This window comes from Passer montanus, unplaced genomic scaffold (genome assembly GCF_014805655.1).
Source record: "Passer montanus isolate IOZ18808 unplaced genomic scaffold, ASM1480565v1 scaffold112, whole genome shotgun sequence".
Classification (NCBI taxonomy): domain Eukaryota; kingdom Metazoa; phylum Chordata; class Aves; order Passeriformes; family Passeridae; genus Passer; species Passer montanus.
In genome coordinates, this window is record NW_024357836.1 from 1,053,759 (window position 1) to 1,073,328 (window position 19,570).

At 66.2% G+C, this 19,570-nt stretch overlaps 2 protein-coding genes across 2 annotated transcripts; one reads left to right on the top strand and one right to left on the bottom strand.

The window, feature by feature from the left end:
• Positions 1–3,378: 3,378 nt before the first annotated feature.
• MAP1S (microtubule associated protein 1S) lies at positions 3,379–10,978 on the bottom strand. The gene is made up of 7 exons (XM_039695604.1): positions 10,808–10,978; positions 9,628–9,729; positions 9,035–9,117; positions 8,813–8,953; positions 4,903–8,056; positions 4,600–4,817; positions 3,379–3,863 (listed from the first exon to the last, which is right to left on the bottom strand). The coding sequence occupies exons 1-7, from the start codon at positions 10,944–10,946 to the stop codon at positions 3,708–3,710; spliced, it is 3,993 nt and encodes a 1,330-aa protein (XP_039551538.1). The 5' UTR covers positions 10,947–10,978; the 3' UTR covers positions 3,379–3,707.
• A 6,152-nt stretch (positions 10,979–17,130) lies between these two features.
• On the top strand, positions 17,131–18,822 carry GADD45B (growth arrest and DNA damage inducible beta). The gene is made up of 4 exons (XM_039733128.1): positions 17,131–17,290; positions 17,380–17,481; positions 17,725–17,938; positions 18,075–18,822. The coding sequence occupies exons 1-4, from the start codon at positions 17,253–17,255 to the stop codon at positions 18,186–18,188; spliced, it is 468 nt and encodes a 155-aa protein (XP_039589062.1). The 5' UTR covers positions 17,131–17,252; the 3' UTR covers positions 18,189–18,822.
• The last annotated feature ends 748 nt before the right edge of the window (positions 18,823–19,570 follow it).

The following is a 19,570-nucleotide window of genomic DNA, read 5'->3' on the forward strand; positions in this document are numbered from 1 at the left end:
CCCCCCCCCCCCCCCCCAGCCCCGCCGGTCCCGGGCGGCCGCGAACGCCACGAACGCGGCGCCGGCCAAAGTCCCCGCGGCCACCGAGTCCCCGAGCGGGACGGGGGTGCGGGCTGGGGGGGCTGCGGCAGGGGCCCCCCCCCCCCCCCCCCCCCCCCCCAGCCGGCTCGGGCCAGCCGCAGCCGTGACCTTCAGCGGGGGGCGCGGGGGACCCCCCGGAGGATGCGGGGGGAACGGAGGGGGGGGGCGGCCCGTTTTTGGGGCTGCGCACCCCAAAAACCCGCCCGGGAAGCGGAGGCACCGCGGAGGGGGGGGGTTTATTATTGGGGCGTGCACCCCCAAAATCAAAAAGGAGGGAAGGCGGCGAAGCGAGCCTGCACCTGCAGCGGGGGGAGGCGGCGGGGGGGCCGCCCGCAGCACCGGGAGCGGGCTCGTGGCCAGCGGGGGCTGCGCCGGTGCACCGGGGCGTTATTAACGGTGGGCGCCGCGGCGGTGCGGTGCGCAGCGAGGGAAGGGCGGGGGGGTCTCCGGTACGGCGGGGGGCTGCACCCCCGCACCCCGGTGAGGGCGATGCTGCGGGGGCGGCGGCGGGGAGCCCGCGCGCGAACGGCGGGGCCGGGGGGCTGCGCGGCGCCGGGACCGCGCCGGGGGCGGTGCTGGCCACGCCCCCTCCCGCCGAGCCGCGCCGCCATTGGCTGAGGCGCCCGGCAGCGGTGACCGCAGCCAGCGGCTGCCGCCTCCTATTGGCTGAAGCGCCGCCGCGCCGCGCGCGGGGAGGGGTCTCATTTGCATTTTTAAAGCGGCCGCCGCCCCGAAAGCCCGGCGGGAGCGGCGCGGGGGGAGACGCGCTAGCGGAGCCGCCGGCAGCGGAGCGCCGGTGCTGGAGCTGCCGCCGCCACCCTGCCCGAGCTGCCACCCCCCTCCCCGGCCTGCCGCGCTCCGCCCCCCGCGCCCGCGGCGCTGCTCCCGGTGCGCCCGCCGCCGGTGCCAGCCGGTGCCTCGCACCCCGCTGAGCTCATGGCCCGGCTCCGGCTGTCACCGGCGCAGCTGCGGGAGCGTCCCCGCGGGCAGCGACCCGGCGGGGGGGCGGGGGACATTCCCGGCGGGGGCGACACTCCCGTATTCCCGGCGGGAACGCACCGCACATCCCGCCCCGACGGGGGACGCGCCAGCCCCGCGCTGCCACCGGAGCCGGGACGGCGGGGACGTCACGCGGCGGGTTCGGTTACGCTGCCTTTTGTCCCGGCGACACCTGGCAGGTGCCAGGGTGGCAGTGCCAGGCCCGGCCGGTGGCACCGCGGCAGCGCGGGGGGGCTCGGGGCCGGGGGGCTGGAGACCCCTCCCCAGCTCCAGCGCGGTTCCCCGGGGTCAGGGCGCTGCTGGCGCTGCCACCGCGGGCACTGTCACCTCCGCGGTGTCCCCGCGGGTGCTGGCAGCCACCAAGGGGGGACAATGGCGGAGAAACCCCCCCGGGACCCCTCCCCAGAACCACCGGGACCAGTCACGGCAGAGTGGGGGGCTCAGAGGGGGCTGGGGGGGACAGGGACAGCCCCGGGGTCACACCTGGGCTCGAGGGGACCGAACCCCCCCTGAGCCCCCTCCCCAAAAGGGCTGGGAACGGGGGGATTTTGGGGAAGGGGAAATTTGGGATTGCCTGGGGGGGATGGGAAGGGGAATTTGGGGGGTGGGCATGGGGGGCTTTGAGGGGGGTTTGTCCCCTGGTCGTGCTGCCCACGCAGGGTGGGGGATGAGCACAGGGACACGGGGACCCCCCCGCAGCACCGCGGAGGCTCCGAACCCCCCCAAAGCCCCCCCAAAGCCCCCCCCAAAATCCGCGGGGGATGAAGGCAGCGGCTGCAGCCCCCTCCTCCTCCTCCTCCTCGCGGTGGGGCCGGGATGCAGCGATGGGGATGCAGGGATGGGGATGGGATGGGGTTGTCATGGCAACCCCGCATCCAGCCTCAGCCTCGGCGCTGCCGCACCGCAGCGCTTCTACCCCCCCCGACCCCTCTGAACCACCCTGCCTGACACCCTGGACCCCCCCAAATCCCCCACCACCACCTGCAACCCCCCCCACCCCAAAAAAAAAATCCAAATTCCCTTTCCCAACCTCGTGGTACCACCCCAAACTCCCCCACAAAGGCTGAGCCCAACCCATTCTTTCCACCGCCTTCCCAAATCCATGGGACACCCCCACCCCGCCCAGAAAAAAATAAAATAAAATAAAATAAAAAATAATAAAATAAAATAAAAAAGCAGCCAGGAGACAAAGATGCACGGGGAATGATCCTCTTTAATGCTCATTTTTCACACAATTGCCAAACGGGAACGTGGCGTGCAAGACGGGGAGCGTGTGGCCACGGGCAGGGGATGGGGTTTGGGCATTTTGGGGAGGGGGGAAGGTGGTCACAGCCACACCACCCACCCCAAAAAACATCCCCCACCAACCTCCAACCCTTCCAGCTGAGAAAAAAATGATATAAAGCACTAAAGGTGAAACATTCAGTGCCCCCTCCCCGAACACACAGGACGATACAATCAAAGGTAAAAGCCCCCACGGGCATTTATTTGGGGGGGGGAGTAAAGATAAATAACCCCCCCTCAAAAAAAAATTAAAAAAAAAAGGTTTGGTTCATTCAGTTTTCACGATTTTTGTCTTTTTTTTTCTTTTTCTTGTTTTATCTTAAAAAGTCATTACAAAAAGAGCCACCGAGGAGCCTCCTACAAAAACAGGTTAGTGTTTGTCCCAGGGGGGAATTTTGGGGGGGGGGGGGCGTCCAATTAACCGGTCGTCACATTCTGTCCCCCCCCCAACCCCACCCTGACCCCCCCTTTGGTGCTCTCTGCTCATAAAACCCCTTAAAAATTGCACGTGACGTTTGGTTTGAACAGCTTTTGGCAGGGGGTGGATGTGGGGGGGCTGCTCTCTGCTCTCCCCCCCCCCAAAAAATGAGGGGCTGGGGGGTGCCTTTGTTCAGCCCCCACCCCAAAATTACGATCAATTTGGGGGTGATGGGGGGGGTCACAACAGTTTTTTGGGGGGGGGCACGACCATTTTGGGTAGGGGACAACACCAGGGACAACCCCACAGCAGCACCCCCCAACCCCCTCAGGGATGGGACTCCCGAGGTTGCCCCAGCTTTGTGCCCCCCCCCCCCAAAAAGGGACACCCAGCCCCCCCCCCAACCCTCTGAGGGCTTTTGGCAGGGGGTGGATGTGGGGGGGCTGCTCTCTGCTCCCCCCCCCCAAAAAATGAGGGGCTGGGGGGTGCCTTTGTTCAGCCCCCACCCCAAAATTTTGGGGAGGGAACAGGAGTGCAGCGAGGTGGGCAGGTCTCAGCCTGGGGGAGGGGATGCTGCACCTGGGGGGGGTCCTCCCCCAACACTCTGAGGGTTATTTGGGGAGGGGGGGAATTGTGGCTCGTCAAGGAAAATGTGGGAAAAAAATCCAACAAAACACCAAAATTTACCCTGTTCCTTCAAGCTGCCCGTGGGGACGGCTCAGCACCGCTGCTGGGCGGGGAGGGGGACACACCCTGCCACCCTGCCACCCCCCCGTGTCCCCAGCTGGCCCCTTGTCCCCTCCCCGGGCTGGCAGCAGCGGGGCCAGAGCGGGGACCTCCCCCTGCTGTCCCCACCCCGCCCCTCCGGGGGCTCGGGGAGGGGGCAGAGGAGGGCGGGGGGTGGTCCCGGGGCCGAGCCCCCCCCTCAGAACTCCACCTTGCAGGCGGGGAAGGTCTCGTCCTGCATGGCCACGGTGCTGTTGCTGCCCAGCACGGTGATGCCCAGCTCCTGCTGCCGCTCGTGCGTCTCCTGGTACCACTCGTGCATCACCAGGGAGTCGAAGGTGGGGATCAAGGTCACCTGAAGGGACACCCAGGCCACGCTGTCACCACCCCCAGTGCCAGGAAGGGGCACCCAGGCCACGCTGTCACCACCCCCAGTGCCAGGAAGGGGCACCCAGGCCACGCTGTCACCACCCCCAGTGCCAGGAAGGGGCACCCGGGACACTCAAATTTTGGGAAGGGGCACCCAGGATGCTTTGTCACCCCCCTCCCAGTATCAGGAGGAGCACCAGGGCATTTTGTCACCTCCTCAGGCACTAGGAAGGGACCTCCAGGACACTTTGTCACCCCCCAGATATTGGGAAAAGACCCCCCAGGACAGTTTGTGACCCCCCCCCAGCAGTGGAAAGGAACCCCCAGGACACTTTGTCACTCCCCAGCACTGGGAAAAAACCCCCGAGAACACTTTGTCACCCCCAGATATCAGGAAAGGACCCCCAGGACACTTTGTCACCCCGCAGCAGTGGGAAGGGACCCCCAGGACACTTTGTCACCCCCCAGCACTGAGTAGGGACCCCAAGGACACTTTGTCACCCCCCAGCACTGAGTAGGGACCCCAAGGACACTTTGTCACCCCCCAGCACTGGGAAAAAGCCCTGAGGACCCTTTGTCACTCCCCAAATATCAGGAAAGGACCCCCAGGACACTTTGTCACCCTGCAACAGCAGAAAGGGACCCCCAGGACACTTTGTCACCCCCCCAAGCAGCACGAGGCAGCCCACCCCAGCCCTCCCCAGGCCGGGCTGGGCACCCACCTGGATGTCGATGCCCCAGTGGTGCTTGCCTGCCAGCAGGGCATCGAGCAGCGGGCGCAGCACGCCCTCCTTCAGGTGATCGTCGCCGCTGACCACGTAGCAGAGCGCGCGCACCCGCCGGAAGAACTCCTCGTCCACCGTGCGCGCGCTCCACGAGCCGGGCAGGTACGCCAGGTCCACGTACACGGGGGGTCCCTGGGGGGCCGCAGCCCTCGTGCCTGCCAGGACAAGGGGACAGCGGTCACAGCGCTCCCCGCAGTGCCACCCCGCAGTGCCACCCCGCAGTGCCACCCCTGGCCGTACCTGCCGGCGATGCCCGCCCGGCTCCGGCCGCCGGCCGGGCTGAGGCGCTGCGGGCGCTGCCAGGGGCTCCGCTGGACAGGCCTTTCTTGTCCCCAAGGGGTGGCCTGGCCTTGTCACCGGCGGCGCTGGCCGGGGGTCTGGCCTTGGTGGCCGAGGCGGGGACGCGGGCGGGCTCGGCCTTGGGGGCGTTGGGCGCCGAGCCCACGCGGGACGGGGTCCTCTTCACCCTGGTGCCCGGGGGCTCCTTCCTGCCGGGGGGCAGCGCCTCGGGGTCCACCATGCAGATTCCGGGCTGGGCGGGGAGGGGACACGGGTCCTTCAGCGGGGCTGGCAGCGGGTCACACGCTCTGGCCACGCCGCGGGGCGGCCGCTCCGAGTCCTCGTCCGACTCCAGCCCGTCGGCCAGGATGGACGGGCAGTCCTCGGTGGCCGGGGGGATGTCGGAGTCGGACAGGGTGGGCAGCGACTCGCTGACCGACGTGGGGGGGGTCTCGCCCGGCCGGCCCCGGGGTGGCACCAGCTCCTGCGACGGGTCACTGTCCGACAGCTCCCGCGGGCTGGCGGCGGCCGAGGGCGACCGCTCGGACTTGGGGTGCTCGAACTCGCAGGGGGACACCAGGCACAGGTCCACGTCGTGGGGCGAGTCCGAGCGGTGGCCGGGCCGCGGCGCCGCGTCCCCGTCGGCCCAGGGCGGGTGGTGGCACGGCCGCAGCGGCAGCGACAGCCCTCCTTTGGTGGCCTCGGGCTCGGGCGCGTCCCCGGAGGCGCGGGATCGCCGCCCCTCCTCCGGGGGGGACTCGCTGACCGGCGGCAGCACCTGCTCGAAGGACACCGAGAGCGACTCGTCCACCTCGGTGGAGTGCGGGGAGCCCACCTCGGCCGGCAGCGAGGGCGTGGTGATGGTGGGGGACACGTCGGGGACGTCATCCTTGAAGGGGCTGAGGGACAGGCACCCCGCCTGCTTGTCGGGCACCGAGCCCTCCTTGCCCGCCGTGGCTGCTGGCCACGCGCCCTGCTGCCGGGCGGCGCCGGTGCCCGGCTCCTCGGCGCCGTCCTCCACCGGGGACTGGTGGAAGGGCGTGTGGCCAGCGCTGGCCGGCCCCGAGCTGGCCGGGGACATCATCTCCAGGGTCTTCTCCTCGGAGCTGCCGCAGGGATCCTCGGCGCCCTCGGGGCCGTGGTTGAGCAGCCCGGTGGGCGTCAGGTCGAAGTTGACGCTGCGGTCGCTCTTGGGGGTCTTGGCCATGGGGGACGGGGGGCACACGGCTCGCAGGGGGCTGCTCTCCAGGTAGCGCAGGCGCTGGGGGCTCTCGGGGTCTTCCAGGCCGTTCTCCAGGCAGGAGGGATCCCCCGGGAGCCCCGGGCGCCGGTTCCCCCCGTTCTCCAGGGATAAAGGCTCCAGCTCGCTGTCGGCCGTGGCGATGCCTTCATCCGTGGATTCTTCCTTCCTCCTCCTCCCGCCCTGCTCGGCCTCCGGCAGCATCTCCTCAGGGGAGGAGGATTTGGAGCCATCTGACGTCCCTGGCTCCTTCCGGGTGGTTTTAGCCTTGGGTTTCTCTGGCTCTTTCTTCAGCGGGGACTTCTTGATGCTGCCGGCCTTGGCCAGGGGCTTGCGGCTCTCCGGGACCGGCGCTTTCCGGGCCGGAGCCTTGGCCGGAGCCTTGGCCTCTGCCTTGCTGTCCTTCGAGTCCTTCCGCAGCGTCTCGGCCTTCGCCTCCTTCTTCACCACCTTCACCTCCTTCTTGGCCTCCGCCTTGGTCTCAGCCCCCTCGTCCTTCTTTGGTGGTTTCTTCTCCTCCTTCCTGGCCATCGGCTCCTTCTTGGGCACTGCTTTTTCCTTGTTTGGTTTCGGCTTCGTGTCCCCCTTCGCCTTCTCAGCCGCCGAGTCCGGCTTGGCTCGGGCATCCTTGGCTTTCTCCTCTTCTGACCCCGTTCTGGCCGCGTCCCCCAGGGATTTTGGCTTCTCCTTGGTCCCAGCTTTGACCTCCTTCTTCTCCACCTTTGGAGCCTTCTCCTTCGGCGCCAGCGCCGCGGCCTCCACCAAGCTCAGCTTGGAGCCCGACTTGAGGCTCTCCTTGCTCTCCGCCCTCCTCTGCTTCAGCGGCTTCTCCACCTGCGCCGTCCCCTTCAGGTCATTCTTGGTGACCACAGGGTGCTTGAGGAACTCCAGGTGCTTCACCTTCTCCAGCCCTTCCAGGATCCGCGCCTGGGGCGTGCAGCCGGGGAACAGCACCCGGATGATCTTCTCGGAGCGGCTGACGGGGTGCCACACCAGCAGCACGCACACCGACGTCAGGCACTGCAGCGGCAGCTCCTGCTCCTTGGGGAAGCCGTTCCCCGACCAGTGCTGCAGGAGGAACTCCAGCTCCTTGGTGCCCTTCACGGGGTTCAGCACGTACATGTCCAGCCGGCCCACCCCCATCTTCTGGAAGAGCACGGTGGGCTCGGCGCGGGAGCCGCTGTCGCGGGCCAGCAGGTTGGGCCGGATGCCCAACTTGTCCAGGTAGTGCAGGGTCAGCGCGGCCTCGTCGCAGCTCTTCAGCACCTTCGAGTCGCCCTCGATGTCCTTCAGCTTCTCAGAGGCGTTGAGGAAGACGACGCCCAGCTCGGGCGAGATGAGGTTCTTGGCCCAGTCGCCGTTGCCCTGGGAGCTCTGGGAAGGGTCCTCCTCCAGCTCGGCCAGCTTCCTCTGGAGCAGGCTGTTGATGCCAGGCAGGCTGTCCGTGCCCGCGTGCGTCACCAGGATGGAGTCGATGCGGTCCAGGTGCCGCACCAGCTTCCAGAAGGAGGATTTGGGGTTGGAGCCGCCGTTGACCAGGACGTTGAAGCCGTTGACGGCGAAGAAAGCAGAGTCCCCTCTCCCGCCCGGGAAGATGTAGCAGCAGGGCTTGGAGAGCTTCAGGAATCCCACCATGGTGGGGGGCTCCAGCAGGTCGAAGGGGGACTGGGGCTCCAGGGACTCCGACAGGTACTCCATGAACTCCTCCAGCCCCTCCATCTCCGGCAGGACGCAGCCGGGGTTGTAGCGCAGCTCGATGAAGTCCTGCAGGTTGTGGTGCTCCAGGCCCGAGTCCCTCCACTCCCCGAAATCGGGGCAGCTGATGGTCAGCCTGGCTTTGGCTGAGGGGTCTGCAGAGCTCAGGATCTCGCCCACCTGCACAGAGGGGCAGCTTCAGGTGGGAGGGGGCACCGGGGCCACCCCCATCACCCACCAGGAAGGGGTGGGAGGTGTCCAGGGACACATTAAAGCACTGGATCCACACCTGCTGCCTGCTTTTTGGGAGGATTTTGGGGTGCCAGGCCCCTGCTGCTGGGCAGGGTCCTGGGGGGCAGGGGGGGCTTTCCCTGACCCCCCACCCTGGCTGCAGTTGTGGCCCCCCACGGCTGGCAGCTGAGGATCTGCTCCTCTAAGGTCCAAGGATTTGCACCCCTAAATTACATGAACCTGCACCCCTAAATTCCCAGGATCTGCCCCTTTCCCTGCCCCTCAACCCCTTGGGATCTTCCTCCCAACACCCCCAGGATTTGTTCCCCAAACTCCTAGCATGTGCCCCTAAGATTTACATTCACAGATGCCCAGCATCTACCTGGCTAAATTCTCAAGATTTGTACGCCCTAAATCCCCAGGATCTGCCCCACAAAACTCCCAGCATCTACCCCCTAAATTCCCACGATCTGCATCCCCTAAATCCCCAGGATCTGCCCCACAAAACTCCCCTAAATCCCCAGGGTTTGCCCCTTTTCCCGGCACAGACCCCCAGGCTTTGCCCCACACCTTGCAGGGACCCCCCTGCGAGGAGACAGGAGGACATGCCACCATCCCTGAGGAGCTGCTCCTGGCTGGACGTGCTCAGGCAGCAGCTCTGACCCCAAAATGCCCCCTGTCCCCTCCCCTGTCCCCTTCCCTCACCTCCTTATCGGTGAAGATCTGGATGAAATCCCGCAGGGAGAAGCAGCCGGTCTGCAGCATCAGCTCCCCGGTGTCCTCCACGCAGGGCCCAGCAAACACCAGCAGCTTGTGCTGGGACACGTCTGTGATGAGGTTCCGCAGCTGGGGACAGAGTGGGGGGGACATCAGCACCGTGGGGACACCGTGGGGACAGCCCCGGGGCCAGCAGCGTCCCCGGCTCACCTCGTCACACAGGGATTTGTCGGAAGGGTTGAGCAGCACCAGGGTCTCCAGCACATCCCCGCGGTGGTGGAGGGTCCTCTGACCTGTGGGGACACAGAGGTGACAGCCACGCCCCCCCAGATTGTCCCCGTGGGGGTGGCACGGCCAGGAGCTGCCCGGTTTTCCGGAGGAAGAGGGACGGGCATGGACACACAGGGGGCAGGGACACATTTCCCGTGTCCTTCCTGCCCGGGGAGGGGAGGGACAGGTGGGGGAGACCCCCCCAAACACTCCGGGTGCTCCCAGGGGGGTTTGGGGTTCATTTCCCGCCCTGAGCAGGGAAACACCCAGCTGGGTGTGGGGGGAAGGGCACTGGAGCAGCCCCAGCTCTGTTTTCCCGTGGAAAATCCCATTTTTCCAGGCTGGAAAAGGAAGTGGCTCCTCACGTGGGGGATCACGGGGTTTGGAGGGGGGGGGACACACAAAGCCAGGCCTGTTCCCACAAAATCTGGGGGGAGAGAACGGGGAGGGGGCGTCCCTGATCCCAGCCCCCATTCCCACCCCTCCCTGGCAGCTTTTCCCCCATTTTTCCCGGTTTTTAGCCCATTTTTTACCTTTGACAATGCTGGAGAAGGTGGCCGAGTGCCGGGACACGAAGAGCTTCAGCTGCTCGTCCAGGTTGCAGCAGGTGAGGTCGATGTCCCACGAGCGGATCCCTGTGGGGAAAAAACCCCAAAGAAAAATTTGGGACTGGGGGCTCAGAACCCACCAGCACCACCCCCAAACCCCACACGGCGCTGATTTGGGGCTGACCCCATAAAATCCCCCCTAAAATCCCCCCCAAGGTGTTTTTGGGGTGCCTCCAAGCAACACCTGCCCGCCAGGTGAGCTCCTCGTGAGTCAGCCCCGGCTCTGCCAAATCCCAAATCCCAAATCCCAACGCCCGGGGCACGGAGCAGCTCTGCCAACACCTCCTCAAAGGCGCCAATTAAGGAATTAAAAAAGATTTGGAGCTACCTGTCAGCCCTGGGACAGGTGCAACACCTGGACAGCCTCTCAGCACTGCCCAGAAGGGATTTCTGGGGGTTTATTCCCAAAATTTTGGGTGGCTCCGGGTGCTGCCGGTAAGGGCCGGAGGATGGGTGGGGGATGGTGTAACCGGCCCGGGGTTGCACAAGGGTTTGGGGCCGGTTTTGGGGTGGTTTTGGTGGGGTTTGGGACACAGGGAGGGGACAATGGGGCGGGGAATGTCCCTGCCGTGATGGGTTTGGGATCTGCTCCAGCTGGGGGGGTCCTGAGACCCCTCCCCAAAACCCGGGCAGGGCTGAGGGAGGGGTTGGGGGGCTGGAGGGGGGAGTCCCTACAAAATGTGGGGTGGATCCTGGGGATTTGGGGGCAGATCCGGGGGATTTGGGGCCGCAGGGAAAGATCCTGGGGAGGGGGAGGGAAATCCAGGAGGAGCAAAGCCTGGAGGCTTTGAAAGAAAGGAGGATGCGGCTCCCCGAGGGTTCGGGGCAGGGCAAGGGGCGGATCCGGGGTTTTACCGGGGCTGGGGGCGAGGAGGGGGCGCGGACCCCGGGATGGGGGGGGGGGGCAGGAAATGGGGCAAATCCCGGCAATTTCGGGGCGCACACCCCGGGAACGCGCAGGGGGGAATCGCGGCGGGCCGGGGCGGGATGGAGCCGCCCCAGAGCGGCGATCGCAGCCCGGAGCCAGCGGGGCATCCCCGGGGGGGCTCCTCCGGTGGGGGCGGGCGGCTCCGGGAGGAGCCCCCGCAGCACCGCGCGGTCTCACCTCGCTCCAGCTGCTGCAGGGCGGCGGCCCTGAGGCCGGGCCGGTGGCAGCCGCCGCCCACGATGGCGAGCAGCGAGAAGCGGCGCGGCCCCGCGGCCGGAGGGGCCGCAGCCGCCGCAGCCACCGGAGCCGCCGCCATCTTCGGCGCCCCCCGCCCGCCCCGCTGGCCACGCCCCCTGCGTCACCGCCGCCCGGGACACACCCACTGATGTCACCGCCGGCCAATGGGAGGCGCCGGAGGGGAGGCGGGTGGGCGGAGCGGAGGTGGGAGAGAGGGTTCTTAAAGGGGCAACGCGCGGGGTGGGGCAGCGGGTGGGGTCCGCGCGGGAGGTGCGGGGTCGGGGGTCTGGATGGGGATGCGGGATCGGGGATGGGGGGCCGAGATTCTGGATGGGGGGCCAAAATTTTGATGGGAATGCGGGATTCTAGATGGAGATTTGGGATTCTGGATGCGGGATCGTGGATGGGGGGGGGCCAAAATTTTGGTGGGAATGCGGGATTCTGGATGGAGATTTGGGATTCTGGGTGTGGGATTCTGGATGGAAATCCGAGATTCTGAATGGGAATTTGGAATTTTGGATTCCGGATTCTGGATGAGGATCTGGGATGCTGAATGGGCATTTGGAATGCGGGATGCGGGATGCGGCCGGGCCGGGCCGAATTGGATGAGCCCCCTGCATCCCGCGGATCCATCCATCCATCCATCCATCCATCCATCCATCCATCCATCCATCCATCCATCCATCATCCATCCATCCATCCTCCTCCAGCGGCTCGGGAATCCCCGGTGCTCAGCTCCCCGCCCGTCCCCGCATCGCTCCCGTTCTCGCACCCCCTCTCCCACAGCGGGATGAGATTCCCACTCCCTGTCCCCCATTCCCGCCCCAACCTCGGATTCCCGGCAGGGGAGGGGGACAGGATGGGACCCTCCCCCTCTCAGCACCCAGCCCAGCGGCAGAGCAGGCTGGGAACCCCAAAATCCCCCCAAAAAAGTGGTTTAATGCATCCCCGGGCACCGCCAGCCCCACGGGCGGCGCCGTGCGGCTCCATCCCGGTGCGGGGAGGGGGCTGAGACCCGCGGCTCCCCCTCCCGAGCAGCCGGTGTCCCCCGGTGTCCCGCGGTGTCCCCGCTCCTCAGGAGCACCTGAGGATGAGGAGGTCGCGGGAGGAGCCGCGGGGGCAGCTGCAGAGCTTCCTGGGACCGGACCCCACCACAGGGCGGGTCTGGGGTCCCCCCGAACGCCCCCAGCCCCGCCGCGCCCAGGGCACCCGGCTCAGCCTCTTCTCCAGCGCCTCGGGCTGCCGCGGACACCGGGGGCTGCCCGGTCCCCGGGACACCGGGGGGATCCAGAGGGGCTCCCCAATTCCCGGGACACCCACGGGCTCTGGATCTGTGTCACCCCAATTCCCGGGACATCCAGGGAATCCAGAGGGGCACCCCAATTCCCGGGACACCAGAGGGATCCGGAGGGGCACCCCAATTCCCAGGGCTCTGGATCTGCGTCACCCCCAATTCCCGGGACACCGGGGGGCTCCAGAGGGGTTCCCCCAATTCCTGGGACAGCGGATCCATGTCACCCCCGATTCCCGGGACACCCGGGACCCCCGAATCGGTGTCACCCCGAGTCCCCCAGGCTCCCCGGCTCATCCCGGCCGGGATTTGGGGCTGGGGCAGCACCGGGGGTTGGGGGTCTCTCCTCAGGGTGCGGCCCCACGCCCCCTCCCCCGGCAGCTCAGGATGGACCAGGGAAGGAAAAAACAACCAAAATTCACCAAAATTCACCAAAATTCCCCCTGTGTGCTGCGGGATGTCCCCGGTGCCAGAGCCCCCCGAGGGCCCGGTGGCAGCAGCACAAAACCGGGGCGGGGGGTCTCGGCTGCCCCCTCCCCAATTCCCCATTGCCCCGCCCCAAACCGGGCTGGGGGGAGCAGGAACGCCCCGAAACGCCCCAAACCCGCGCGGGGGGCGCTGGGGACCCCCAGCCCGGCTCCCCCAGCCCCGGCTCAGGGTGGGCTCCGCTGCCGGGCCAGCGTTCGTGTCCTGGGGCCAGTGGCCCAGAGTGGCCGGCTGCCTGCTGCAATTCTTACCAATCTCCCCTAAATTTCCTAAATCTCCCCCCAAATCCCCCTAACCCCCTCAAATCCCCCTAGTCTTCCCCCAATTTCCCCAAATCTCACCCCCAACCCCCCAAATCTCACCCCAAACTCTTTCAAATCTCACCCATACCCCACATCCCCCCGAATCTCTCCCCAAACCTTCGAGTCTCCCCTCAAACCTCCCAAATATCCCCTTAAACCTCTCACATCTCCCTCAAACCTCCCAAATCTCAATCCAAACCCCCCAAATCTCCCCCAAACCCCTCAAATCGCCCCTTTTCCCCCAGAAGCTGCTGCAGTGCCCCTATTTCTTCTTTGGCATCGTTTACATCCACAACGGGCTGGATGAGAGCAGCTTGAAGGTGAATGGCGACAAATTCCCCTAAATTTCTCTAAATTCCCTCCTAATTCCCCTCAGTTCCCCCCAATTCCTCTCTTCCCCCCCCAAATCCTCCCTTTCCCCCTCCCTCATTTGTCCCCCTTTTTCATTTTTTATTTATTTATTTTCCCCCAAACTCCCCCCCCCAAATTCCCCCATTTTCCCCTATTTGTCTCTGTTTTTCCTTTTTTATTTTCTTTTCCCCCAGATTTTCCTCCTTTCTGTGGGAATGGGTGCATTTGGAGGGGATGTGGGAGGGGTTTTGGGGGGAAAAAGGTGAAATGGGGATAAATTGGGGGGAAAAGGGGGTTTTGAGGTGGAAAAAGGGGGGAAAGATAGGATTTGGGGAGGAAAAGGGGGAAATGGGAAATGGGGTGGGAATTGGGGTATTTAGGGTGGGAATTTAAGGATTTAGGGGAAATAGAGTGGGAAAGGGAGGTTTAGGGGAAATGAGGTGAGAATAGGGAGGATTTAGGGGAAATGGGGTGAGAATGGGATTTAGGGGGAAATAGGGAGGGAATAGAGTTTAGAGAAAATGGGGAGGTAATTTAAACATTTAGGAGTGGGAATTTAAGGATTATGGGGAAATGGGGAGGGAATTTAAGGATTTAGGTGCGAATGGGGTGGGAATGGAGGGATTTAGGGGAAATGGGGTGGAAGTGAGGCAGGTTCGTGGGGGATTTAGGAGGCCAGAGAGAGTGGGGCATCACCAACAACGGGGTGACCAAAGAAAGGAATCGCCACTGCCTGAGGGGACAGCCCCAGACAGGGGACAGCCCTGAGGGGGAGGCCGCGCCTGAGGGGACAGCCCTGACAGCAAGGCCTCCCTCTGAGGGGACAGCCCCCAGAGAGGGAACAGCCTCCAGGGTGAGGCCACCCTGTGAGGGACAGCCCTGAGGGCCAGGCCATGCCTGAGGGGACAGCCCCGCCACCCTCCAGGGAACAGCCCCAACAGCAAGGCCACCCCCTGAGGGGACAGCCCCCAGAGTGGGGACAGCCGTGAGGGGGAAGCCATGCCTGAGGGGACAGCCCCCAGAGAGGGGACAGCCTTGAGGGTGATGCCACCCTCTCAGGGACAGCCCTGAGGGCCAGGCCATGGCCTGAGGGGACAGCCCCAGACAGGGGACAGCCCTGACAGCAAGGCCTCCCTCTGAGGGGACAGCCCCGACAGGGAGGCCATCAACTGAGGTGACAGCCCCCAGAGAGGGGACAGCTCCCGGGGTGATGCCACCCTCTGAGGGACAGCCCTGAGGGCCAGGCCATGGCCTGAGGGGACAGCCCCACCCTCTGAGGGGACAGCCCTGTGAAAAAACGCCACTCCCTCGTTTTTTTTAAAATTTGAAAAGTTGAATAGGAATAAATTGGTTCTAGAAAGAGTAATAAAGTCAGAGGAATAAAGATTTGGACAATTAGGGTTTAGCACAATAGAGGACAATAAAAATAAAGAGTTATGGATGGTCCGGGTGCCTCTTTGTGGGTGAAATAAACCCAAAAAAGGACACACAGAAAGGGGATTTGGGGGGGTTGGGAGATTTGGGGCGAAATTTGTGGGATTTGGGGGGTTGGGGGTGATTTGGGGGCAGATTTTGGGGGTTTGAGGTGAGATTTGGGGGGATTTTGGGTGGAAATGGGGCAGGAAAAGGTGGGTTTTGGGGTGGCAAAGGGGGATTTTGGGTGGCAGAGGTTAACAGAGGATTAACCCTTCACAGCAGCAGCCTGTTCCATATTCACGCACCTCACACCTGGTGCATAAATTCCAGTCAAACACAGGATTCTGCTCAGGGTCAAATTCTTCCTCTGAATCCTGAATTTTCAGGGCTGAGCAGGCAGGAAGAAGTTGATTTCTTTTGATAAAGGAGCAATAAATTATTTTTCTCTGAAAGATTTCGGTGTCCTGTGGCCAGGCCACCCCCTGAGGGGACAGCCCTGGTGGCACTTGGGGCGGTGGCGTTGGGTGAGCAAAGAGAATTTCCCTGATTTGTGGTGTCGTGGTGGTTTGGGGGGACTGGGGCCACCTCTGCTGGCCCTGTGTCCCCTCTCCTGTGTCACCTCTGCCGGCCCTGTGTCCCCTCCAGGTCACGGGGACCGAGGTCCAATTGATGGCGCTGGTGGCGCTGGGCAGTGCCGGTTCTGGCCACTGGGGGGCGCTGAGTGCCTTGGCCCCGCCCCCTGTGTGACGTCATCGCAGTGATGGGCGTTACTCCAAATCCATTCCCAACCCCAACCCCCCATTCCCAATCCCAAATCCTGAATTCCCAACCCCAAAGCCCCAATCCCAAACTCCCATATCCATATCTGGGTAATGTAGTCTCCGTTAATGGCGCGGGAAACTCGGGAGGCTCCAGGACTACACTTCCCAGAAGGCTTTGCGGCGGGGCATAGAGAGGGCGGAGACAGCGCCGCCTGCTGGCTCGGAGGAGTCGGAGCGGGGCGGGGGACACGGGGGCGCTCCGGGGGGACACCGAGAGGGGACAGGGGACAGCGGGGACACCGAGAGGGGACAGGGCACGGCGGGGACACGCACAGAGCGCCAGCACCGCCGTGGGCGGGGCAGCGCGGGAAATACGGCTCAGGACGCAGCCGAGGGAAACTGAGGCACGGCGTGGGCACCTCCCGCGACCCCCCCACGCCGGGGTTCACGGCCCGGTCCGGCCCTGCAGCTGCGGGACCCGGGGCCACGGTGAGGCCGCCCCGGTGTGGCAGGGCCCGGGACAGCGGGGGCGCTCCCCGGCGTGTCCCCGGCGTGTCCCCGGTGTGTCCCGGCAGGTGGCGGCCGCCGCCCGCGCGCAGCTCCGAGCTCCCCGCGTGTCCCCGTTTCCCCCGGCTCCGAGCGCACCGACCCCTCCCGCCCCCGCCGGCACGTCCCGGTGCGCGGACCGGCCGCCCCCGCGGCCCGGTGCGTGAATTGCCGCCCCCCGGTGCAGCCCCCGCTCCACCGGCAGAGCCCCGGTGCAGCCCCCGGTGCACGGACCGTTCCGCCGCCCACGAACCGACCCCCGCTGCCGCCCCCGGTGCACGGACCGACCGCACAGGGCAGCCCCCGGTGCACGGACCGACCCCTCGGTCAACGAGCGGCCCCCGGTGCAGCCCCCGACCCCCGGTGTAGCTCCGGTCCCACGGAGCGACCCCCGCCGTGCAGAGCGCTGTGCACGAACCGGCTCCTGGAAAAGCCCCCGGTGTCAGGGGCCGACCCGGGCACCGACCGAGCCCCGGAGCGACCCCCGGTGCAAGAGCAGACCCTCGAGCAGTCCCCGGTCCCGGGGACCGACCCCCCTGTGCAGCCCCCTGTCCCACCGACCGAGCCCCGCTGCAAACCCCGGTGCACGGAGCGACCCCCGGAGCGACCCCCGGTGCAAGAACCGACCCCCGGAGAGACCCCCGGTGCACCGACCGACCCTCCTTGTGTACGGAGTGACCCCCGGTGCAGCCCCCGGTCCCACCGATCACCCCCCGGTGCACCGACCGACCCCAGGAGCAACCCCCCCTGTGCAGGGAGCGACCCCCGGTGCAGCCTCCCGGTGCACGGAGCGACCCCCGGTGCAAGAAGCGACCCCCGGAGCGGGTCTCGGTCCCGCGGGCCGCCCCCGGTGCCCCCCGGTGCCCCCGGTCCCGCCGGTCCCACGCCCGTCCCGGGGGGGGCGCAGTTTCAGGGCGGGGGTTTCCCCCGCGCTCCCCCCCCGCGTTTCACCCCCACGTGGGCCCCGCCGGCGGCGCCCAATCAGCGCTGCGCTCGCGGGCGGCTCCTCTCGGCGCCAGCCAATGGGCGAGGCGGGGGCGCCGCGCGAGGCCCCGCCCCGCGGAGGGAGGCTATAAAAGGCGGCGCGGGGCGCGGCCGGGGCTCAGAGCGATCGCGCTGGAGCGGCGGCGGGAGCGGAGCGGGACCGGGAGTCGCGATAGCGCCGCGATAGCCGCGCTTGGGATTATTGCTCGTGGAGTTTGCCTCCTTCTCCTGCGGATTACAATTGCACCATGACCCTGGAGGAGCTGGTGCCTTGCGACAGCAGCAAGTAAGTGGCGGGCGGCTCAGGGCGCTGGCGGCGGTTCCGCACTTGCCGCCGCCGCCGCCGCTCACCGGCTCTGCCGTTCCTCCCGACAGGATGCAGGCGGTGAGCGAGGCGGTGGAGCGGGTGCTGGTGGCGGCGCAGCGGCAGGACCGCCTCACCGTGGGGGTCTACGAGTCGGCCAAGCTGATGAATGTGTGAGTATCGCGACAGGGAAGTGTCGCGGCGCTGTCACCGGGGAGGGCTGTCGCCGGGGAGGGCTGGCTGGCCTGGCGCGGTTCAGCCCGGCTCTCTTAGCGCGGGGCTGGAGCGTTTTACGGGGTGGCGACCCGGCAGAATTTGGGGGGTCTGTCCCCCATTGTTAAAGCAGGGAGGTGACACAGGGGGGTGACAGCATCCCGAGCTGTCGCGGTCGCCCCTGACCCTGCTCGCCCCCGCAGGGACCCCGACAGCGTGGTGCTGTGCGTGCTGGCCACCGACGAGGAGGACGAAGGTGACATCGCGCTGCAGATCCACTTCACGCTGATCCAGGCGTTCTGCTGCGACAACGACATCCACATCCTGCGCGTGTCGGGCATGCAGCGCCTCGCTGCCATCCTGGGCGAGCCCGAGCCGGGCTCGGAGCCCCGCGACCTGCACTGCCTGCTGGTCACGGTGAGCACGGGGGGAACGCGCTGCCGGCCCCGTGATGCCGCCGGCGCCGCGCCAGGGGCCGGGCGGGGTGACGGGGCGGCGCGGGGACACGTGTCGGGGCGCTGGTGGCACTAACCTGGCGCTCCTGCTCCCCCAGAACCCGCACACGGACGCGTGGAAGAGTCAGGGCTTGGCGGAGGTGGCGAGTTACTGCGCCGAGAGCCGCGACAGGAACCAGTGGGTGCCGTTCGTGTGTCTGCAGGAGCGCTGAGCTCCTGCGGCCCCTTCCCGGCTGGACTCGGAGGATTGAAAACCTTAAAAAAAAAACCAAAACCCAACACAAAACAGCAGGGAAAAAAAAAAAAAAAGAAGGAGGAACAGCCAGTTCCAACCCACAACGCCCAAAACCCACCGATTTTATTTTTCTTTTGAACCGGAGAGGAGGAGGAGGAAGGGGGAGCGCGGCTGCTGCGGTGGGAATGGAGGGGGACGCTGGCCGGAGCCCGGCGGGAGCGCTGGATGGACGCTGGCCGGAGCCCGGCTGGACACTGGACGCTGGCCGGAGCCCGGGTGGACGCTGGACGCTGGCCGGAGCCGCCGGCCGAGGAGCTGTGCTGGAGCGTGGACCGGAGCGCGGGGAGTGACCCCGGAGCTGGAAACTGTCGCGATTTTTGGCAGCTGGGACCCGATGGAGGCGAGGACTGCAGAGGGGTGGATTTTTAATTTTTTTTTTTGGTGCAAAAACTGCTTTTTCCAAGGAATTATGGACGTCTGCACAGATGAACTTGCACCCCCCGGGTGCTGCTTTTGCACTTGGAGCCCCTGAGCTGAACCTTTTCCAGAGTTTATTCTTCTACCGAGCGAGGAACTAAATTTATTTGCAATAAAATGTCTGACGTTCCTGGTGTTTGCTCTTCCCTGTGCTCTGCTGGAGCCGTTCCCGAGGGAGCGGGAGTGGAATCGGCGCTTCCTGGGTGGGTTTTTGGGGTGGGCTCCACCTCCCCTGGGGGGGCCTTTTATGGGGCCGGGGGTTCCCAGCCGTGTGTGGCCTCGCTGCTGCGGCTGGAGGAGAAATTCCCACCCCACCCTTCTCTGAAAAAAAGGGTTTTTCCAAGAAAAACACCCACGAGGTGCCCTGAGCGCCGTGGGAAACTGAGGCACGGGCCCGGGGCTGGAGCTTCCCCACCCGCGCAGGAACCGCGGCCGTGGGCTGGGGGAGCCCCGGGACAGGGGGGGAATTCCCTCCGTCCTCCGGGGGTGGGGACAGGGACAGCCCCGGGGGCCCGGGGAAAGTGAGGCCGGGGGGGTCAGGGGTGGGGTCCCCCCTTTGTGGGCACCGGGGGCTCCCCGGGATCCTTCCCGGGGGCGGAACCCGCGGGAGGGGCTCGGGGAGCGGCTCCGGTGCATCCCGAGCTCACCGGCGCTGGCCCCGTCCGTGTCGCACGGGGTGACCCCGGCAGGGAGCCAGCCCCTCCTGCCCGGCTGGGACACGGCGTGCGGCCGGGCAGGGACACGGCGAGCCCCGCCTGGGGACACGGTGGCCAGCCCGGAGTGTCGCGTGCCTTGGGGCCGTGCCCTGTGCCCTCCTTCGGGGTTTGATTGCGGGGGAAACTGAGGCACGGCCGCGTGTGACAGTCCCGGCGGTCCGGGGAC